Raw genomic sequence first — 20,652 nt, 5'->3', positions numbered from 1 at the left:
CTTGCTTTAGGAGCAGCTGTCGCCAATCAAAGTTTTGCTTCTGAAAAATGTTCAATTCTTACACAGACAGCGTGATGATTTTTCCAATTGGTGACCCTCCAAATGGTGACCAATCTTTTCAGAGAAGGCAGATTTGTTGGCCGCGTCTCGCTCGGGCGTTGCTTCCTACTCTCAAAATTCCAGATGAATATTCATACTGTGCACCCCCTGGCAGTGCAAGCGTTCACATCATCCTCCAGTTTTTCTGCCCTGGCAGATAAGATCCGTGTAGCTGGAGCCGCGAGTAATATTATCGCCCTCTCTACCAGGCTGCGAGCCCCGGCTTGTCTGAGGTAATCTCTGGGTGTGAGAGGGAGACAATGAGCGCCATTCTCTAAAGACGTTGTGCAATTATGATAATGAACTTTAAAGAGAACCCGACGTGGGTTTGAAGATTATTATCTGCATACAGAGGCTGGATCTGCCTATACAGCCCAGCCTCTGTTGCTATCCCAAACCCCCCTAAGGTCCCCCTGCACTCTGCATTCCCTCATAAATCACAGCCACGCTGCTGACAAACAGCTTGTCAGAGCTGGCTGTGTTTATCTCTATAGTGTCAGTCTGCTGCTCTCCCCGCCTCCTGCAGAACTCCAGTCCCCGCCTGTATCCCTTCCCTCCCTGCTGATTGGAGGGAAGGGACGGGGGCAGGGACCGGAGCTATGCAGGAGGCGGGGGAGCAGCTGAGACTGACACTACAGATGTAAACACAGCCTCACAGCATGGCTGTGATTTATGAGTGATTGCAGAGTGCAGGGGGACCTTAGTGGGGTTTGGGATAGCAACAGAGGCTGGGCTGTATAGGCAGATCCAGCCTCTGTATGCAGATAACATTCTTTAAACACACCTCGGGTTCTCTTTAACGCTGGTCCTCCAAACCCTTCTGAGAAAACAGCGCTATTCTAGCAATTGGTAGACGGGTCTCTTGCTTTTAAAGAGGAATGTAGGAAAGCAGTGCTGTGGAGTCAGTTTAAAAATTGTCCGACTCCTCAGTTTATTAAACCACCGACTCAGAGTACCCAAAATGGCTCCAACACCTCGACTCCAACTCTTACCAGGGCTGTGGATTTGGTACAAAAATAATTTGGCTCCGACTCCTCAGTTTATAAAACCTCTGACTACAGGTGCCCAAAATTGCTCCGACTCCTCGACTCCACAGCCCTGTAGGAAAGTAGGGGGAAAAATGATAAATAATAACATTGCAATGTGAAAAGTTAAGAAAAAAATAGAAGAAAGATAAAGAAATGATCAGCGGAATGGTTCACCACGTAATTTGTTCATGTTGTTTGATCCACAATCAGCAAGCAGGTCAGCATCTTTACTACTGACAGACAAGAAAAAACTAGACTGCACCAACTGTCACTCTCTATAACCACACCCTTTTACAATGCAATAGGCTAAAAGGTTGTTGGTTTTTTATAGATATACATATACACAGAGGGAGATACTGGTTGCTTGGCAGCAGTTATCTCCCACAATGCAACAACTTATTTACTCAGTGTTTGCCCGTTGTAAAATCTTTTCCTTCCCTGATTCAAGGTACTCATACATCAGGTGACTTTGGCGGCCGATCGACTAACCAATTAGATTATTATCGGACTGGTTGAAAAACGGTGCCGCCAAGTGCAGGCCCGACCGACGATGCAACCAATTTGGGGCCGAAATTGGTTGCGTTACTCGATCAAGCCTGATGCAAGATGTCGGGTTGAAGTTGGTTGATCGCATGTACGGCGATACGATGGCAGATCTCGTAATAAATGATGAAACCCCTGCCACTGCCCCCCTAATGTATAATTGTGCCCCCCCCATTATTGCATTTATACATTACCTGTCCTGTATCAGTCTCTGCGTGGTGTCTGTCCATCCTGGCTTCCCCCTGTCCATACGCATAGCATGTGACGTCATGCACATAGCATTTGACGCTATGTGCTGCCGCCAGCGTGTATGTGGCAGAGCCACCAGGAGGACAGACGGACACCGCGTTGAAGTCTGACACAGGACAGGTATTGTATAAATGCACACCGGGGGAGGGGCATATTTATACATTAGGGGGCAGGGGCGGAAGCGGCAGCCACTGAAGATTTCATGCTGAAATCGGACAGGAATCGGCCTGCAGTATATGGGCAGCTCGACAAAGATGCAAATCTCTCTCTAATCAGATTCGATTACAGATAAATTTGTCTTTTTGTCGACAGGACCGGATTTTTACTCTTCACTGCCCAAGGCCACTGTCACCAGCCGCCCCCCTTCAGTATAAGTAGCGAGATGACCCTTTCCCTCCAGTATAGGTAGCCAGATGACTCCTCCCCTTTCCCTCCAGTATAGGTAGCCAGATGACTCCTCCCCTTTCCCTCCAGTATAGGTAGCGAGATTACCCCTTCCCTCTAGTATAGGTAGCCAGATGACTCCTCCCCCCTTTCCCTCCAGTATAGGTAGCCAGATGACCCCCTTCCCTCTAGTATATGTAGCCAGATGACTCCTCCCCCCTTTCCCTCCAGTATAGGTAGTGAGATTACCCCTTCCCTCTAGTATAGGTAGCCAGATGACCCCCTCCCCCTTCCCTCTAGTATATGTAGCCAGATGACTCCTCCCCCCTTTCCCTCCAGTATAGGTAGCCAGATGACCCCCTTCCCTCTAGTATATGTAGCCAGATGACTCCTCCCCCCTTTCCCTCCAGTATAGGTAGTGAGATTACCCCTTCCCTCTAGTATAGGTAGCCAGATGACCCCCTCCCCCTTCCCTCTAGTACATGTAGCCAGATGACTCCTCCCCCCTTTCCCTCCAGTATAGGTAGCCAGATGACCCCCTTCCCTCTAGTATATGTAGCCAGATGACTCCTCCCCCCTTTCCCTCCAGTATAGGTAGTGAGATTACCCCTTCCCTCTAGTATAGGTAGCCAGATGACCCCCTCCCCCTTCCCTCTAGTACATGTAGCCAGATGACTCCTCCCCCCTTTCCTCCAGTATAGGTAGCCAGATGACTCCCTTAATCCCTCCTTTTCCTACCCCTACCCCTTTGAGTATAGTTAGCCAGCTCACTTTTTTCCCCTCGTCTCTAGTGCAGAAGCTTCCTCTTCCTTTCCGTCTCCAATGCTGTCCAAGTCCATAGTCCAGAAAGCAAGGTGGCTGCTACACAGGCAGCTCGCCTGATCTCCCTGCATTGCAGCATTTGCAAGCTTGCAAATGCTGCACCAATTTAGCCTGCTGCTTTGCTGCCCTTCTTCCTGTGGTGCCCTAGGCCATGGCCTAGGTGGCCTTGGCCTAAATCCGGCCCTGTTTGTCAAATCTGCCCATAATCTACTGATGTATGGCTACCTTTACATTACATTCTGATTTTACAATGGGCAAACAAACACTGAATAAATAACTTATGAATGAATATTGTAAATAAAAAAAGCAATTTTATCATTATGTTAATTCCAGTTCCTGTTAAGGTGGCCACTAAAGGTCCAATTTCTAGCGAAAAATTGTTTGAGCGATCAGAAATTCTGATCGGAAGAAAAATCGTTCACTACACCATCAACGAACCAATCTTTGCTTCCAATCTATCACAACCAATCAAGAAAATCCATATTTTGGTTTGACAAAAATGATAAAACAATCTCCACTGCCAAACCAACCATGCTCCAACTTGCTGTCACATACATCCATCTCTGTTGCATATTGTTATTTCCTAATAATCACCAGAATCTTTTCTCCTTTTTTTCCAGAACCAGAACGACCCAATGGCAGTAGATAAAATCATGAAGGATTTGGACCAGTGCCGCGATGGGCGTGTCAACTTCCATAGCTTCTTCTCTCTGATCGCCGGCCTGACCATCGCCTGTAATGACTATTACTGTAAGCACATGAAGGCCAGGAAGTGAGGAGGCCCCGCCCCCTGATCCAAAGCCACCAACCACACCTGACTGCCACATTCCTGAAGAGGAGTAGCCCCTCCCATGTGTCCGCACCATCCAGTCTAACCTAAGCTCTGTCCAAAAACTCCTAATAAACACCTGATTTTTTTGTACAATTTGTTGCAGTGTTTGCTGTTGTTGTGCTAAAAGGAACCGTAACAACATGTAGAAGAATGCAGTAAATTATTCAGCATCAGAAACGTTTCCTATATCTACATATTGCTGTATATTGGTTTGTAGCCCGGCCCTCCGAGTGATGCTTAAAGGACAACTGAAGTGAGAAGATTATGGAGGCTGCCATATTTATTTCCTTTTAAACAATACCAGTTGCCTGGCTAGCCTGCTGGTCTATTTAGCTGCTGTAGTGTCTGAAACACACACCTGAAACAAGAAGCATGCAGCTAATCTTGTCAGATCTGACAATGATGTCAGAAACACCTGATCTGCTGCATGCTTGTTCAGGGTCTATGGATAACAGTATTAGAGGCAGAAGATCAGCAGGGCAGCCAGGAAATAAATATGGCAGCCTCCATATACTCACTTCAGTTGTCCTTTAAGGGCCCTTTCACACCTAAGCGGGAATCGTGCGATTCCTGCTAATCGCTAAAGCACTTTTTTAAAAAGCTAGTGCTATATTAGTCTATGGCAGTGTTCACACTTGAGCGATTAGCGATAATCGCGGGTGTACCGTGATTATCGCTAATCGCAAACGTGTTGCATGCAGCATTTTTATCCAGCATTTTAGGAGCGATCGCCATTAGCATACATAGAAATGCTAATCGCGATCGCTCCAAAAACGTAAATTTGTACAGTGATTTTTCCGCGTGAAAAATCACCCACAGAAAACGTTACCGCAAATCGCTAGCGGTTAGCGATTTTAGGTGTGAATGGGCCCTAAAGAGAACCTGCAACAAAAAACAACCTCTGGGGGATACTTATCTTGGGTGGGGGAAGCCTCAAGGTCCCAATGAGGCTTTCCTGACCTCTGGAGCTTGGAGGAATCCAGCGCTGGCTCCCCTGAAGCCTTCCGACAAGCAGTGATTTATTTACCTCTCCGCAATCCTGCGCAGGCGCACTAGCAGCTCTTCGTTCGGGTATGCCGAAAATAGCCGAACCGCTCTACTGCACAGGCGCAAAGGACTCGCACCTGCGCAGTGGAGCGGATACGATTGGGTTTGGCTATACCACCTTGCCCGAACTAAGAGTAGCTAGTGCGCCTGCGCAGGATCGCGGTAGGTAAATTTACCTCGCCGCACTTCGGGGGGTCTCAGCGCTTGAACGGAGGGATGGGGAAAGCCTCGTTAGGATACAGAGGCTTCCCCCTCCCGAGGTAAGTATCCCCCAGGGCGGGTTTTTACATTACAGAGTCTCTTTAAAGGGAACTAGGCACCCTTTCTTTCACTGGAATTTATCCTGGCTATAGCAGCCGCCATGTCCCCCCCCCCCCCCTCCACTTCTCACCATCCTTATCTACATTATGTACAGTAGTCATAGATGCTGAGATGTCTATAATGGGTGTATTTATACTTACCTGGGGCTTCCTCCAGCCCCATGAGGTGCGTGGGCTCCCCTTACTGTCCTCTCTGGCTGCTCCGTTCACTTGATTTGCCCTCCAGTAATCTGGCTGGCAGTAAGAAGCACAAATTTCATTTCGCATAACTGTAATTTTGCATTGCAAATTGCAATTACGATGCAAAATTTTGGGTAAAATCTTATTAACCACGTCGCATCCAGACCTTTTTTCCCACTTATGGACCAGAGCAGTTTTGACAGTTTAGCTATGTCCTTATTTAATCAGAAATAACTTTATCCTTACTTACAACACAGAAATGAAATATATATTGTTTTTTTTTCAAGACAAACTAGGCTTTAACTGTATGCCATTTTTTTCCCTCGCACAATTTTGTTTTCTATGAATTTTAATGGGAAAACATAGAAAAAACATTTCTCAGTTTTACCAATTCCAGTTTAAGAATAAAAAGTGCTACTGTAGATAAAAAAACACAAATTTTGTATGGCTATTCTTACTGCTTATCACAAAACTTAGATTATGTTCCGGTCACAATTTATGGTGAAGATATTTGATTCGGAAATAATGCTACAGAGTGTATGTTTCACTATGAAATGAGAAAATAAAAGTATTTTTAATAGTAAAAATCAATCTCATTAGCTCAGGAAACATATATTCCCATTCACCAATTAGTGCTGCATCAGATAGTGCCAGAAATGTGCACAGGAGCAAGACCAATCCTGCACAGCACTGCTTCTGTACAAGTCAGTAGATCTACTGACCTGTGGCTTAGATGAAGTCAAAGAGGACGTATATCTACTGACTTGTGGATAAAGTGGTTAATTTTGTTTATAAACATAATCAGGAACTGTGATTTCGTAATTTTGCGTAATTTCACGCCGATGGTTAATAGCAAAGCCCCCATACATGCTATCATCACCAAAACTGCTATATATATATTAAGGGGAATAGTGGGAACACGGCTAAGAAAGAATTTTACAAAGACCTTGTCGTTTTTGAGACAATCAAATGTAAAAATGCAAAGGACATTTTTTTTTTTTAAACTGACATTTTTCGGAGTTTTAAAAGCAATTTTTTGTTTGCATATTTAAAATCAGATTTTCTCAAAAACTGCAAGGTCTTTTTGCCTAGTTCCTATCCTTCCCCTGAAATACGTAGCGATTTTGATAAAGATAGCATATACGGGGGGTTTGCTATTTAACCTCTAATGTTGGCACAAAATTATGCGAAATTACAAATGGATTACAGAAAATCAGTTGAATGTCCAGAAGCAGAAGCGCGCGACTGGCCAGATTACCAAGGGGATGTCAAGTGAACAGAGAGGACAGTAAGGGGAGCCCACGCACCTCATGGAGCTGGTGGAAGCCCCAGGTAAGTATAAATACACCCTTTAATAACAACTCGGGTACACTAGCACGTACATGGAGCGTGCCGTGGATCGCCGTACCGCACAAATTTCTACCCGTATGACCCAGCGGCAGAGTGTCCCGACAGGGTCATGTGCATAGCGCCACTAGATAAGATATATAGACAAGTTACTTGTTATAGTTAATTTTTCATCTCGGGATCCACTTTAACAAACTTGGAGGTGCTGGTGATGAAGTCCCTCCTACAGAGACCTGTCAGATAGCACAGCTGATAACACAGAACAGCAGCTCCATTCAGCTTAAGCTGGCTACATAAACACACCATTGTGTGCTGCTGGGCTGATAGTGGAGGACAACAGTCTGCTGTGTGATAAGAAGGAAACACACACACCTACTGGCAGCAGTGACCCAACATCAGTGCTATACCGTGCCTAGCCAGAGGAGGCGAGCTTTCCCAGAACAAAGCCTGCTACACACCCCCAATACACGATGTATGACACTATAGGCGGCCATATATCAGTCAATCCAGTGGCGTAGCAATAGGGGTTGCAGAGGTAGCGACTGCATCGGGGCCCTTGCATCAGAGAGGCCGTTCCTCAAGCACAATATTAGCTCTTTATTGGCCCTGTGTTGGTATTAATCACTTCTATAGTTACTTTAAATAGTAGTAATAATTAACAAGCTGTTCCCCATCCCTTCTTGCACCTCGGACACTGTAGTTGCCATTGGCAGGTTTTGGTGCGCCATATCAATTGTTATGTATAGAGTGTTTGGGGGGCCCAATGTAAAACTTGCATCGGGGCCCACAGCTCCTTAGCTACGCCACTGACTCAATCTATGGGCAGATCGATCATGAGCATAGCTCCCAACTGTCCCTTTTCCAGAGGGACAGTCCCTCTTTGAAAACCAAATCCCTCTGTCCCTCTTTCCTCCTCATTTGTCCCTCTTTCAGGACTGAGGTTTTTCTATAAGAAATGTGTTTAATTGGCCCCAAACTTCATTTCCATCTTTTAAATTGATATTTCTTATTTTCAAGTAGTAAAATGAAGTACTAGTGATGATAGAAAGACAGATCAGTAGCAGCAGGCCGGTTCTAGACTTCTTGTTGCCTGTGGCAAAATTATGAGTAATCAATGGAACAAAGTTTAGAGTCAGTTAAACACATTTTCAGTTCCAAATACACATATATTAGCACTGATCTGTACATAAGGCTGGTTTCACAGTGGGAGGTTAAAGTCCCACGTTACAGCAGCCAGTAACGCAGCCGAACTCACAGCACTGTAAAATCAATTGTGCTGTTCACAGTGCACACGTTGCGTTACATAGTGCTGCATGCTGTACGTTATACTGGGCTAAGCCACGTTAGACTATCTGCACATGATCAGTAATTTGGGGGAGGAGGTCTCCCCTCCTTCTCTGAGGCCAGCCACATGGCAAATTAATATTCACTGCACTGTGGTGACTCGTGGTGGAACTCATAGTGTTGTCCAGATCATGAACGAATCGTTCATTTGATCCGGATCTTTTTTGTGAGTCGAATCATCCGGATCATCACAATGAAAGATTCGGTTCACAGTGGATGTCTGTGAACATACAGAATGTACAGTGCAGGAAAAGTCCTGTCCTGCTAGTCATTTCACCCAGTCTGCTTCCCTAGTAAAATGACTCAAATGATTCAGTTCAAAGATCCGGATCTTTTCAATGATCCGATTCAAATGATCCGAATCCTTTAAAAGATCCGGACTTCCTATCACTAACCTGGAGCGGCTGCTTTGAGAGCTGCATAACGCGGCTCAATCTGACGTCCAACTTCAACACTAGTGTTGGGCGAACAGTGTTCGCCACTGTTCGGGTTCTGCAGAACATCACCCTGTTCGGGTGATGTTCGAGTTCGGCCGAACACCTCATGGTGTTCGGCCTTTTTAGTTCGGGTTCGCCCGAACAGCTCAATGCCCAGCCGAACAGGGCCCCTATGGTGTCGCAGGCATAAGGGGGGAGCATGCCCCGGTCGCGGGGGGGGTCGGAAATTCCCCCCACCCGCTCCGCTAGCGCTCCCCCCTCTGCCCGCTTCCCCATACAAAAATTTTCCGTAAAGTTCAATAGTACCTTCAGTGGCTGGCCTGGCTGGCACTGTGGTGTGTTGTGAGTGAGGAGGAGGAGGAGTCCGAGTAGGACGCGTTGAGGCCGGGCAGCGGGCGGTTCAGCGGTAGTACCCTTGAGGTACTTCCGCCCTTTCTCTGACCTCACGTCCTCTACATGATGACGCATACGAGGGTACACGTCAAGCGTACCCTCGTATGCAGAGGACGTGAGGTCAGAGAAACTGCGGAAGTACCACAAGGGTACTACCGCTGAACCGCCCGCTGCCCGGCCTCAACGCGTCCTACTCGGACTCCTCCTCCTCCTCACTCACAACACACCACAGTGCCAGCCAGGCCAGCCACTGAAGGTACTATTGAACTTTACGGAAAATGTTTGTATGGGGAAGCGGGCAGAGGGGGGAGCGCTAGCGGAGGGGGTGGGGGGAATTTCCGACCCCCCCCCCCCCCCCCCCCCCGCGACCGGGGCATGCTCCCCCCTTATGCCTGCGACCCCATAGGGCCCCCAAAAGCGGGATGTTCGGGGTTCGGGCCGAACATGCCGAACATCTGGCCCATGTTCGGCGAACGGACCCAAACCCGAACATCCAGGTGTTCGCCCAACACTATTCAACACCACCATGCGTTGCGTTAGGGGGGCACGTTATGCGACCTTAACGTCCCCTAAAACGCAACGTCTTGGTGGGAAAGTAGTCCTAAAAGAGGGACAAATGAGGAAGAAATAAGGGCAGAGGAACAGGGTTCCCAAAGAGGGACTGTCACTCCAAAAGAGAGACAGTTGGGAGCTATGGTAACTTCTCTCTGGTCAGTGTGTACGCAGGGGGATACTTCAATGGTGAATTGGCCCTGGATGTTACAGTACATATAGCAGTGGTGATTACAGATCTGTATTTCCTGTGGCTGCTGTACTACAAGCTCCGCTATTTGTAACGTGCACAGCCGGCGTTATAGGTGATAGAGATGACTCACTGTGATACTATCAGTAACAGCAATATTTACCGGCCCTCCCCGGATGCCAAGGATAAAAATGCCACATTTCTGTGAATAGCAAGATGAAGGCAGGAAGCTCACTTTACAGTGGACCTGAACTCAGAACTTCCTCTCTGCTGTAAAAGATAAGCAACAGCATAAAAACCTTTAGGCCCCATTCACACCTAAAAACGAAAAAGCAAACGCAAGTGTTTTTCGTTTTTGTGCACAGTTTTTTCCCCCTCCCAGAGCTCCACTGCATGCTGCGTTTTTGTAAAAAGCGCCTTTCTAAGCGCTTTTTCTGACCGGTTTTGTAGTTCCAAGACGCAAGTCAGGAAGTGACCCAAAAAATAATAAATATAATGTATTTATTCTTAAAAAAACGCTCACGCATTCGCTGCACAAAGAGATTTTGTAAGCATTGCGTTTTTCCTATACCTTCCATTGAGTAAAAATGCCTCAAAAATGGTACAGGCAGCGCTTTGCTGAGTGGATCAGAAACGAACCGCTCAGCTGTGAACTCTCTCATAGGGAATCATTGCACAAGACTTTTGTGGGCGATTTTGAAAATCGCCTGTGATTGAAAAAAATGCCCCAAGTGTGAACGGGCCCTTAAAGTGACCCCGAGGTGAACACAAGCTGCTGACATTAAAAATTATATTTATCTTCCTACTCCTAAAAATGACATTTTTTAAGTACCCCAGAGTTTTCGATTACATTTCATTTACAAAGTAGGTTGAATGTTTTATGGTCTCTAGTCAGTGGCAGCCTATTAAGTGTCCCAGAGTTAGAAAAAGGGCAAGAGTTCATGTATTTTATCTCTCCCTGCCCTCAGAAGTTGTATTCTGCCAGGAAAACATTTATGGCTGTAATTTGCTTATCAGTGATGTTTACTATATTCGCAATAAGCTACTGACAAGACAGAAGCTGTCACTTCCATGCCTAGAAATTAACTCTTTCAGGCAGCAAAATAAAACAAGTGAAACAGCCTGGTTATTCATATGTTTTGCTCTCTACATGCACCTGTTTATCTCATCATATCATATGTTGCCTCGGGTACACTTTAACCATTTCTGCTGCCCGGACGTGAAGCTCACGTCCGGCCAGCTGCTCTGCAGAAGTGCGGCGCTTCGGCGCGCAATCGTGGGCGCACCCCCGTGCCGTCCCCTGGTAGCCCTGGGATCAGTGAACAGGAACATGGTTCCTGATCACAGATCCACGTCCCCAGCAGAAAAACCGAAGCGCTCTTACAAGAGACTTCAGTTTTTCTGCACGCAAAATTTTCTGCGTTCCCCTTGTGCTTCCGGTTAGTGAGAAGCACAAGGAGGGAAAAAAAAACCTCAAGGTGGCCATCTTGTGGGCAAATAGCAATACTACATCTACATATTGTTTTACATTACAATTTACACATATAACAACATTAAAAAGTAACTGTTTATTTCCCACACCAAAATATTAAATATTAATATTAATCAGCATAGAGTGTGATATAGCGGCTGGGAACGCGGAGAACCACTCGCGTTCCCATCCTGTCGGCGGCTGTTGCCGAACCCGGAAGTAGCCAACGGCGGGAACAGGAGGATCGGAGCGAGGCTGTGAGGGCACCATACAGCTTCAGTGGGCTGAGGGTTGCCCCAGGTGAGTAAAAATCGATTTTTTTTTTACTTAAGTATCCCTTTAAATCTGCAATGTGTCTACTTCCTGCTTTCATGGAAGCAGACATAGGGTTAACATTCTGTGTTTACAAATAAGCTGCTGTGGCGAGGCAGCCAGCTGACACAGCTGAGATCAAATTACAGTTGTGATTAGTCACAAATGAGTTGGAATTAGACAGGCTAAACTCTCGAAATACATAACGGGTGTATTTCATTATGTTTTCCTTCTGTCCTGTACAAGAGTCCCGACACACAGTATGGCTCAGGCAGCATCCCATGACTCAGGCCAACACACAAGCCAATAGTTACTTCTGATCAGGCAAATGGTTTAGCGAAATGATTGGTTTGTCTGAGAAATGGAAGTGAGTTCTGCTAAAGACCAATCAGAGACAGACAACCCATAAACAGTTGCTGAGCAATCAGGACATGGCAGAACATATTGGTCAATCAAGCGCATGTGGCACTGTGTATGTACATTAAACAAGTCAACAATCCACAAAATGCGACTGTAAAAGGAACTTGCGAAGATGAACTGTGTCTGCGAGATCTTGATCTGCTGTGAGACTTCTTCTTTTTCTTGTGTTTCCTAGGACTGACCCAAAACAAGGTCTGAGTCAGTATAGTGCACTCGGGTTGTGGGCAAGAACCTACCTCCACTACTACTACCTTTCAGCACTTCACTGCTTTGGAATAGGTGCTGTGGAGTCCATGGCCTGGGCTTGATTCACAAAATGGTGGTAACTGTTAGCACGCTGTGAAAAGTGCTTTGTGCGAAATTTCGTGTGAAAAACGGTTATCGCCCGAAAAAATTCACGTTTGCACATTAGGCGATTTTTTTGCACGTTACGGAAACACTTAAGTCAAAAAAAATTTTTCTTTGAACATGTATAATGAAACATTACTCTAAATAAGACACTTACTGCAGTGTCTTTTACAGTGGGTTGCAATTTGGCCCCCTTGAAGTTTTCCACATTTTGTCACATTACTGCCACAAACATGAATCAATTTTATTGGCATTCCATGTGAAAGACCAATACAAAGTGGTGTACATGTGAGAAGTGGATCGAAAATCATACATCATTCCAAACATTTTTTACAAATAAATAACTGCAAAGTGGGGGGTGCGTAATTATTCGGCCCCCTCAGTCAATACTTTGTAGAACCACCTTTTGCTGCAATTACAGCTGCCAGTCTTTTAGGGTATGTCTCTACCAGCTTTGCACATCTAGAGACTGAAATCCTTGCCCATTCTTATTTGCAAAACAGCTCCAGCTCAGTCAGATTAGATGGACAGAGTTTGTGAACAGCAGTTTTCAGATCTTGCCACGGATTCTCGATTGGATTTAGATCTGGACTTTGACTGGGCCATTCTAACACATAGATATGTTTTGTTTTAAACCATTCCTTTGTTGCCCTGGCTTTATGTTTAGGGTCATTGTCCTGCTGGAAGGTGAACCTCCGCCCCAGTCTCAAGTCTTTTGCAGTCTCCAAGAGGTTTTCTTCCAAGTTTGCCCTGTATTTGGCTCCATCCATCTTCCCATCAACTCTGACCAGCTTCCCTGTCCCTGCTGAAGAGATGCACCCCCCGAGCATGATGCTGCCACCACCATATTTGACAGTGGGGATGGTGTGTTCAGAGTGATGTGCAGTGTTAGTTTTCCGCCACACATAGCGTTTTGCATTTTGGCCAAAAAGTTCCATTTTGGTCTCATCTGACCAGAGCACCTTCTTCCACATGGTTGCTGTGTCCCCCACATGGCTTGTGCAAAACTGCAAACGGGACTTCTTATGCTTTCTGTTAACAATGCCTTTCTTCTTGCCACTCTTCCATAAAGGCCAACTTTGTACAGCGCATGACTAATAGTTGTCCTATGGACAGAGTCTCCCACCTGAGCTGTAGATCTCTGCAGCTCGTCCAGAGTCACCATGGGCCTCTTGACTGCATTTCTGATCAGCGCTCTCCTTGTTCGGCCTGTGAGTTTAGGTGGACGGCCTTGTCTTGGTAGGTTTACAGTTGTGCCATACTCCTTCCATTTCTGAATGATCGCTTGAACAGTGTTCCGTGGGATGTTCAAGGCTTTGGAAATCTTTTTGTAGCCTAAGCCTGCTTTAAATGTCTCAATAATTTGATCCCTGACTTGTCTTGTGTGTTCTTTGGACTTCACGGTGTTGTTGCTCCCAATATTCTCTTAGACAACCTCTGAGGCCGTCACAGAGCAGCTGTATTTGTACTGACATTAGATTACACACAGGTGCACTCTATTTAGTCATTAGCACTCATCAGGCAATGTCTATAGGCAAATGACTGCACTCAGATCAAAGGGGGCTGAATAATTATGCACACCCCACTTTGAAGTAATTTATTTGTAAAAAAAATGTTTGGAATCATGTATGATTTTCGTTCCACTTCTCATGCGTACACCACTTTGTGTTGGTCTTTCACGTGGAATTCCAATAAAATTGATTCATGCTTGTGGCAGTAATATGACATAATGTGGAAAACTTCAAGGGGGCCAAATACTTTTGCAACCCACTGTATCTCCTGCAGCCCTCCATTGCCTGGTAATTCTCCCCGTCAGTCTCCCCTGTCGGCGCCTGTCGCCGAATGACCCAGGATCATAAACAGTAGGAGGCTCCCTCCTGCGCTGGGTCCTAATTCCGCCCACCACGCTCCAAGTTCCTGAGCTGCGCGAGCAGTTGTATCTCAGGGAGCGCGCGTGCACGTAGGGTGCGCGGCGCACGTCGCGCGGGTTGCGCGTGCACGCTCGCTTTCTCGTGTGCTCACATTGTGAGTATATATATATATATATATATATATATATAAGACACAAAGCTCATTGTTTACAGCTCATTGTTGCACGAGCCAGCAGTACAACTACCGCGCGAGTACACCCAGCGCGAGTAGTGACATAAGCAGGGAAGGAGCGCTGGCTGACTCAGAAGTAGTTCCGGCCAGCAGCGCCATTTTGAATAAATTAAAAATAATCACGGAGAGGATAATAGCCGATCTAAGGCTTGGACAGCGGCGGTTTTTGTGACATAAGGAAGCGCTATAAGACTGCAACAGGGTAATACCTTTATGTGTAATATACTCTCAGACTTAAGATTTCCTTTAACGGTCGTGTTTGCGCAAACGTTAACGCGCAAAAAATTTGCGATGTTGCACGACCGCAAATTTTTGCACACAATAACCGCGAAAATGCGCTAAAAGCGGTGCTAACAGCCATGCTAACAGTTAGCACCGTTTTGTGAATCAAGTCCCATAGGTGCAGCTAATGGAGCTGAAAGAAGAAAATGACAGATTTAGGCAAAGAAGATAGAAGAGCAAACTTTGCCCAAAGATCCAGCGCTTACCCTCAGCAGGCTGAGCAGTGCTCATGTTGAAATCTTTCAATTGTAGAGAAACGCGCTGTAAAGAGACCGTAGGACGGGCAGCCTAGCGTCTGGCATACAGTGACACATCGATCGGCGTGTATACTGGCGCCCGCCATGTCTAAATCCCTTTAGCCACCTCCCCCGCCCTCCTCCAGGATGGCCGAGCGAATCGCCGCTCAGAGCGTCATACAGAAGACGTCACTTCTGGCGGAAGTGACGCGGCGGGGATAGCAGAGAGGTGGAACGCGGAAGAAAGCGGCTGCAGATGGAGCGCACGCCGCGAGAGGAAAGGACTCCACAGCCAGCCAGCACTGCATTTAGCAATGAACACACAGGTATTTTGTTTGTTTGGGAAGCTCAATTACGGAAAATTGAAATACTTACCTACCGGTAATTTTCCTTTCCATATGTGTCCATGGCAGCACGGATGGGTTAATTCCCGCCCACCTAACCCCATAGGACCATACATGCATAAATTTCTCCCAGGTACTCCCCCCCAGTAGTCTTAACTCGGCATCACCGAATCTTGGGAGGGAGCTCCGTGCTGCCATGGACACATATGGAAAGGAAAATTACCGGTAGGTAAGTATTTCAATTTTCCGTATTCCATACGTGTCCATGTCAGCACGGATGGGAGTTAACTAGAATAAAAACTCAGGGAGGGATGAGGTGCAATGCTGAACATAAAGTTTAATGTTACTTCACATCGATTTTAATACAGCAGTTCCAAACTGTACAGAAGAATTAACTGCAGGGTCTACCCTATAGTGCCTCATAAAGGTATTAATAGAGGACCAGTTGGCAGCCTGGCATATTTTCTCAGCTGGCACTTTGTTAAAGGCGGCCCAAGATGCCGCCATTCCCCTTGTGGAATGGGCTGTCACCTGTTGTGGTGGAGGTAAGTTATTGGCTTTATAAGCTGCCTGAATCATGAAAACTAGCCATTGAGCGATTGTGCGTGATGATGCTGGTTGGCCTGCCCTATAACCTGCTGGAATGACAAACAACTTCTTAGTTTTCCTTATTTGTATAGTTCTTTCAAGATAGATCTTTAACGTGCGTCCAACATCCAGAGGATGAGGGTCAGCACTGGTTTCCTCCGTTAGAGTTGGCAAGGTCCACTCCTGGTTGAAATGATAAACAGATGCAACCTTGGGTATAAAATGCTGAACTGGCCTTAGCACTACCCTGTCTGGATAGAAGGTTAATGAAGGTTCCTCGCATCCTAAGGCTTGGAGTTCCGAAATTCTCCTGGCCGAGGCCATTGCCACCAAGAATACAGTCTTATGTGTTAATTGTTTCAGAGTGCAGCTTTCTAGCTGTAAAAAAGGTGGTTGTGACAGTGTCTCTAAGACTAATGGAAGGTCCCATTTGGGAAATATAGCCTTGATTGGTGGTCTCTCCTTCATGACACCCCGAAGGAACTGAACCACTAAGGGGTGCAACGCCCACCTTTGATCTGTGAGCGCTGAGAGTGCAGATACCTGGACCTTCAGGGAGTGAAATCCCAGACCCTTGTCAAGGCCTGACTGCAGAAACTGTAGGATATGCGTAACTTGCGGCTGTAGTGGTTCAAATTGTTGTTGCAACGCAAACTCCTGAAATCTTGTCCAAATTCTCTGATATGCGCTGTTCGTTGAAGGCTTCCTCGCTTTTAGCAATGTTTCAATGACCTCCGTGGAGCAGCCTAAAGACCGCAATTTCCCCCTTTCAATCTCCAAACAGCTAGATTTAATCTGTGCGGATGAGGATGGCATACTGGACCCTGGGTTAATAAGTTGTTGGTTGACGGGAGAAACACTGGTTGCTGAGTCTTGAGGTACCACAATAGCGGAAACCATGGCCTCTTGGGCCAGAACGGGATGACTGCTATCAATATTACATCTTCTCGTATTAGTCTCAGCAGTAGTTGATGAATCAGTGGTATTGGTGGATACACATACGCCAGGGTAAAGTCCCAAGGTGCTAGGAGTGCATCCGTTCCCAACGCTGTCGGTGTTTGTCGCCTGGCGTAAAACTTCTCGCACTTGGTATTGGATGAGGTTGCCATCAGATCGATCTGTGGGGTTCCGAACTGAGTACAGATGGACTGGAACACTTCGGTGTTCAGTGACCACTCGTTGTTGTCCAGTTGTGACCTGCTGAGATAGTCTGCCGTTATGTTCTCCTTCCCTGGGATATACACTGCTGAGAGACTGCTGAGATACTTCTCCGCAAATAGAAAAATTGGGGCTACTTCCCGTATAAGAGTCCTTGACTTTGTTCCGCCCTGTCTTCTTACATAGGCCACCGCTGTTCGATTGTCCATACGCAGAAGAACATGACGTGTTCGCAGCTGCTCCTTGAAGCTGTGAAGAGCTAATAGAGCTGCTCTGATTTCCAGTACATTGGCCGGGACCTGTCTCTGCTGTTGTCCCCACTGGCCTTGTGCTGTCTGTAATTGAAGATGTGCTCCCCAGCCCATCTGGCTGGCATCCGTAGTAAGTATGATCATGGATGATGGCTGAATAGATAGAGGTGTTGACAGGTTCTCTCGCCGTGTCCACCAGAATAGAGCGTCTCTCATCCTCGGTGTTATTACTATTTTTTGGTCCATGTGTCTGCTGACCCACTGGGTTAAGAACCCGATTTGCCATGGTCTTGCATGCCACTGAGCCCATCTTAGCATAGGAATTGTGGAAGTCATTGTCCCTAACACACTGAGACATTGTCTCGCTGTCAGGGCCGACATACATATAGTGTTCCTTACTAGCGCTTGGATCTTCAACTGTTTTTCCTCCGGTAGACTGATCAGGTTGTGATTTGTTTGGAGACGTGCTCCTAGAAATATAATGTCCTGTGATGGCTGTAGATGACTTTTGACAAGATTTATTCTCCACCCGAATCTTTGTAGTTCCTGAAGAAGTATCTGTCTGTGTTGAATGATCACGTCTTTGTCCTGATGTAGTAACAGTAAGTCGTCGAGATAGTGATACAGTCTGAGACCCTGTAGTCTTAAGACCTCGACTAGTGCCAGAAGTATTTTCGAAAAGGTTCTGGGGGCTGTGGATATTCCGAAGGGCAGACAGCGGAATTGTAGGTGTTGCTTCCCCACTTTGAACCTTAAGTACTTTCGGTATTGAGGATGTATTGCAATATGCAAATAGGCATCCTCTAAGTCTATGGAGAGAGCCCAATCGTTTGGCATAAGTACTTTCACTATCGTCTGTATGGTTTCCATCTTGAAGTGTTCTACCTTGATGAAGGAATTTAGTTTCCTTAAGTCCATCACTGGTCTGAGGTCGCCGGACTTCTTTTTGACAAAAAAGAGGGGTGAATATACTCCCAGGCCTCTCTGTGATATTGGCACTTCCATGATAGCATTCTTCAATTTTAGATCTTGAATGTATTTGTTCAGGATGTCCCTTTTTTCCTGGCTTTTGGGTACACTTGTTGCTTTGAAGATGTTGGGGGGTTCTTTCAGGAATTTCCAACGATGACCTGCCTGAATAGTATGCGTGATCCACTGATTTTGCATCGTCTCCGCCCAGATATTCGCGAAGTTTTTTAGTCTTCCCCCCACCGGTAGTATCTGGACTGGCTGACTGTCAAAAAGACTTCTGTTGACTTGGTGGCTGCGTTTTCTTTTGCTTGTTTGATCTAGCTAACGCTGACTGAGAACTCTGCCAGTTTCTCCTGAAATCTCTGCCTGGTCCGCTAGCCCTGAATCTCCCCTGGTATGAACTCCTATGATAGTTACTCCTTCTTGGTTTTTGATCCTGTGGGATTAGGCCGGATTTTCCTCCTGTCACCCTGCGGATCGCTGTGTCCATCTCTTCACCGAAGAGATTCCTTCCGTCATACGGAATTTTACACCAATCTTGTTTTGATGTTGCGTCTGCTGACCAGCCCTTCAACCATAGTGCCCTCTTTGCGATAACGGAATGTAGCATTGATCCTGCTGAACATCGAAGGATGTCGACCGCTGCCTCGCCCATAAAATTAGCTGTTAACTTGATGTCGTCGAGTGCAGCAATAACCGTGTCTTTGTCTGTATCAGCTCTTAAGGCCTCTTCGATATTGTCTAACCAAGATCTAAGTGCTTCCGCTACCGCCGTCAAGGCTATTGCTGGTTTACAAGCACCCCCGGATGCTACATATGCCTTCTTACATTCCGCATCAATTTTCCTATCCAGAGGATCCTTGAAGGAGGCAGCGTCCTCTCTGGGGAGCGTGACATGCTTGGCAAGCCCAATGACAGAGGCGTCCACTTTGGGCGGATTCTCCAGGGCAGATAATTTACCCTCCTCCATAGGATATAGTTTATTTAATCTATTGGATACTATAACTTTTTTATCCGTCTTTTTCCATTCCTCTATAATAATTTCTTGTATTGTATCGATAAGAGGGAACGCTTTCACCGTCTTTTTCAAATGGGGGTAATATTCCCTTTGAGAAGACGTAGCAGGGTCCTGAGCGTTCTCTTCCTGCCACTGCATGGCCTCCCGTACCGATTGTACGAAGGGCTGGACCAGATTAAAGTTAAACCCTACATCAGGCTGATCCGGTTCTTCCCCTGATTGTGAGGTTCCAGGTTGCGCAGCAGCTGTTTCTGTTGGTGCAGGGGGAGGAGTTGGTAATGATGCTATGTAATCGTTCATAGACTCCTGTACTGCCTCCCTAATCATAAGGCCTATGTCATTAGGCTGTTCTGTGCCGGCTGACATGGATCTAAAGCACGAATAGCACACCAATTTGCCTGGCATTACTTCGCTTCCACAGGCCCAACATCTTTTCCTCGATGAGTGTCTGTGGTATGACCTCTCCCTGCTGGAGGATCTACTATGGTGACGTCTTCTGCGTGAGGATCTCCTCCTTGAGCGAGACCTGCTTCTAGAGCTTCTCCTCTTGCGGCTTCGTGAGCGTGACGCTGAGCGGTCTCGAGGTTTCAAAGGCTCCTTGCGTTTCTTTGGTTCCTGCGGCTCAGCTGGTCTGCAAACAGAACAAAAGGTCAGCTCACTCCCCTTCCTGTATAATAAGCACTTACCCCAGTAGTATAGTGCCTTACCCACTGCTTTGCTCTCCCTGGTCAATTGGCAATTCCTGCTCCACATCAACAGCATCTGCTGCAGAAAACAAACATACACACACTCAGTACCTATCACAGTAATGATGCCTCAGCTGACCTGCAAGCATTTGAGTAACGACCTACCATCCGACATCTCCAGGCTTTACTGGACTGCTGTCCCCACGCTATCCTGCGGCGTCCCCCCGTCTATCTTACACTGACAGCCAGCGCTGGACGCTGTGCTGTCAGACTTAAATTCCCCTCCCTGCTCAGCAGCATCCAATCAGCGCTAAGGAGGCGGCGCCGCCAGACTCTCTGGGACGTCACCACGGCCCGCCCACGTACAGAACCAGCAGAGGAGGAGGACGGAAGACCTGGTGGAGCGAACGAGAAACGCCCGCCCACCGCCATGCAACCACGTGGAACAGGCTACCAGGGCAGCGTTTAGCCACACACACAGGCACAGTGAACGGAGGATTTACCTCACAGAAGCCATAGTCCGCGGCCAGCAGCGGATCCTACCCAATATCTGAGCCGTTTAGACTCTGATCAGGCGCATCACGCAGGAGGGGTGACCTGCATGGAGGGGTAAGACACCAACCACAATAATCTTTTACTTAGCTTTGCACGAATGGTCCTGAGTAGGTGATGACGAGGACAAAAAGACTACTGGGG

General features: G+C 46.7%; 1 protein-coding gene and 1 long non-coding RNA gene across 2 annotated transcripts in view; one reads left to right on the top strand and one right to left on the bottom strand.

The window, feature by feature from the left end:
* The window catches only part of LOC137532161 (protein S100-A10-like), a 38,086-nt gene extending 34,036 nt beyond the window's left edge, over positions 1-4,050 (top strand). Inside the window, exon 3 of the mRNA XM_068252375.1 lies at positions 3,746-4,050. Within this exon, the coding sequence (XP_068108476.1) occupies positions 3,746-3,901 (156 nt within the window). The 3' untranslated portion in view covers positions 3,902-4,050. The remainder of the gene's footprint in view (positions 1-3,745) is intronic.
* Positions 1-20,652, bottom strand: part of LOC137532162 (uncharacterized) — a 243,484-nt gene that overhangs the window by 189,243 nt on the left and 33,589 nt on the right. The gene's annotated exons all lie outside the window — the stretch shown is intronic.

Source organism: Hyperolius riggenbachi, chromosome 9, assembly GCF_040937935.1.
Source record: "Hyperolius riggenbachi isolate aHypRig1 chromosome 9, aHypRig1.pri, whole genome shotgun sequence".
In the NCBI taxonomy this organism is placed as follows: domain Eukaryota; kingdom Metazoa; phylum Chordata; class Amphibia; order Anura; family Hyperoliidae; genus Hyperolius; species Hyperolius riggenbachi.
This window is presented reverse-complemented; position numbering and strand designations above follow the sequence as displayed.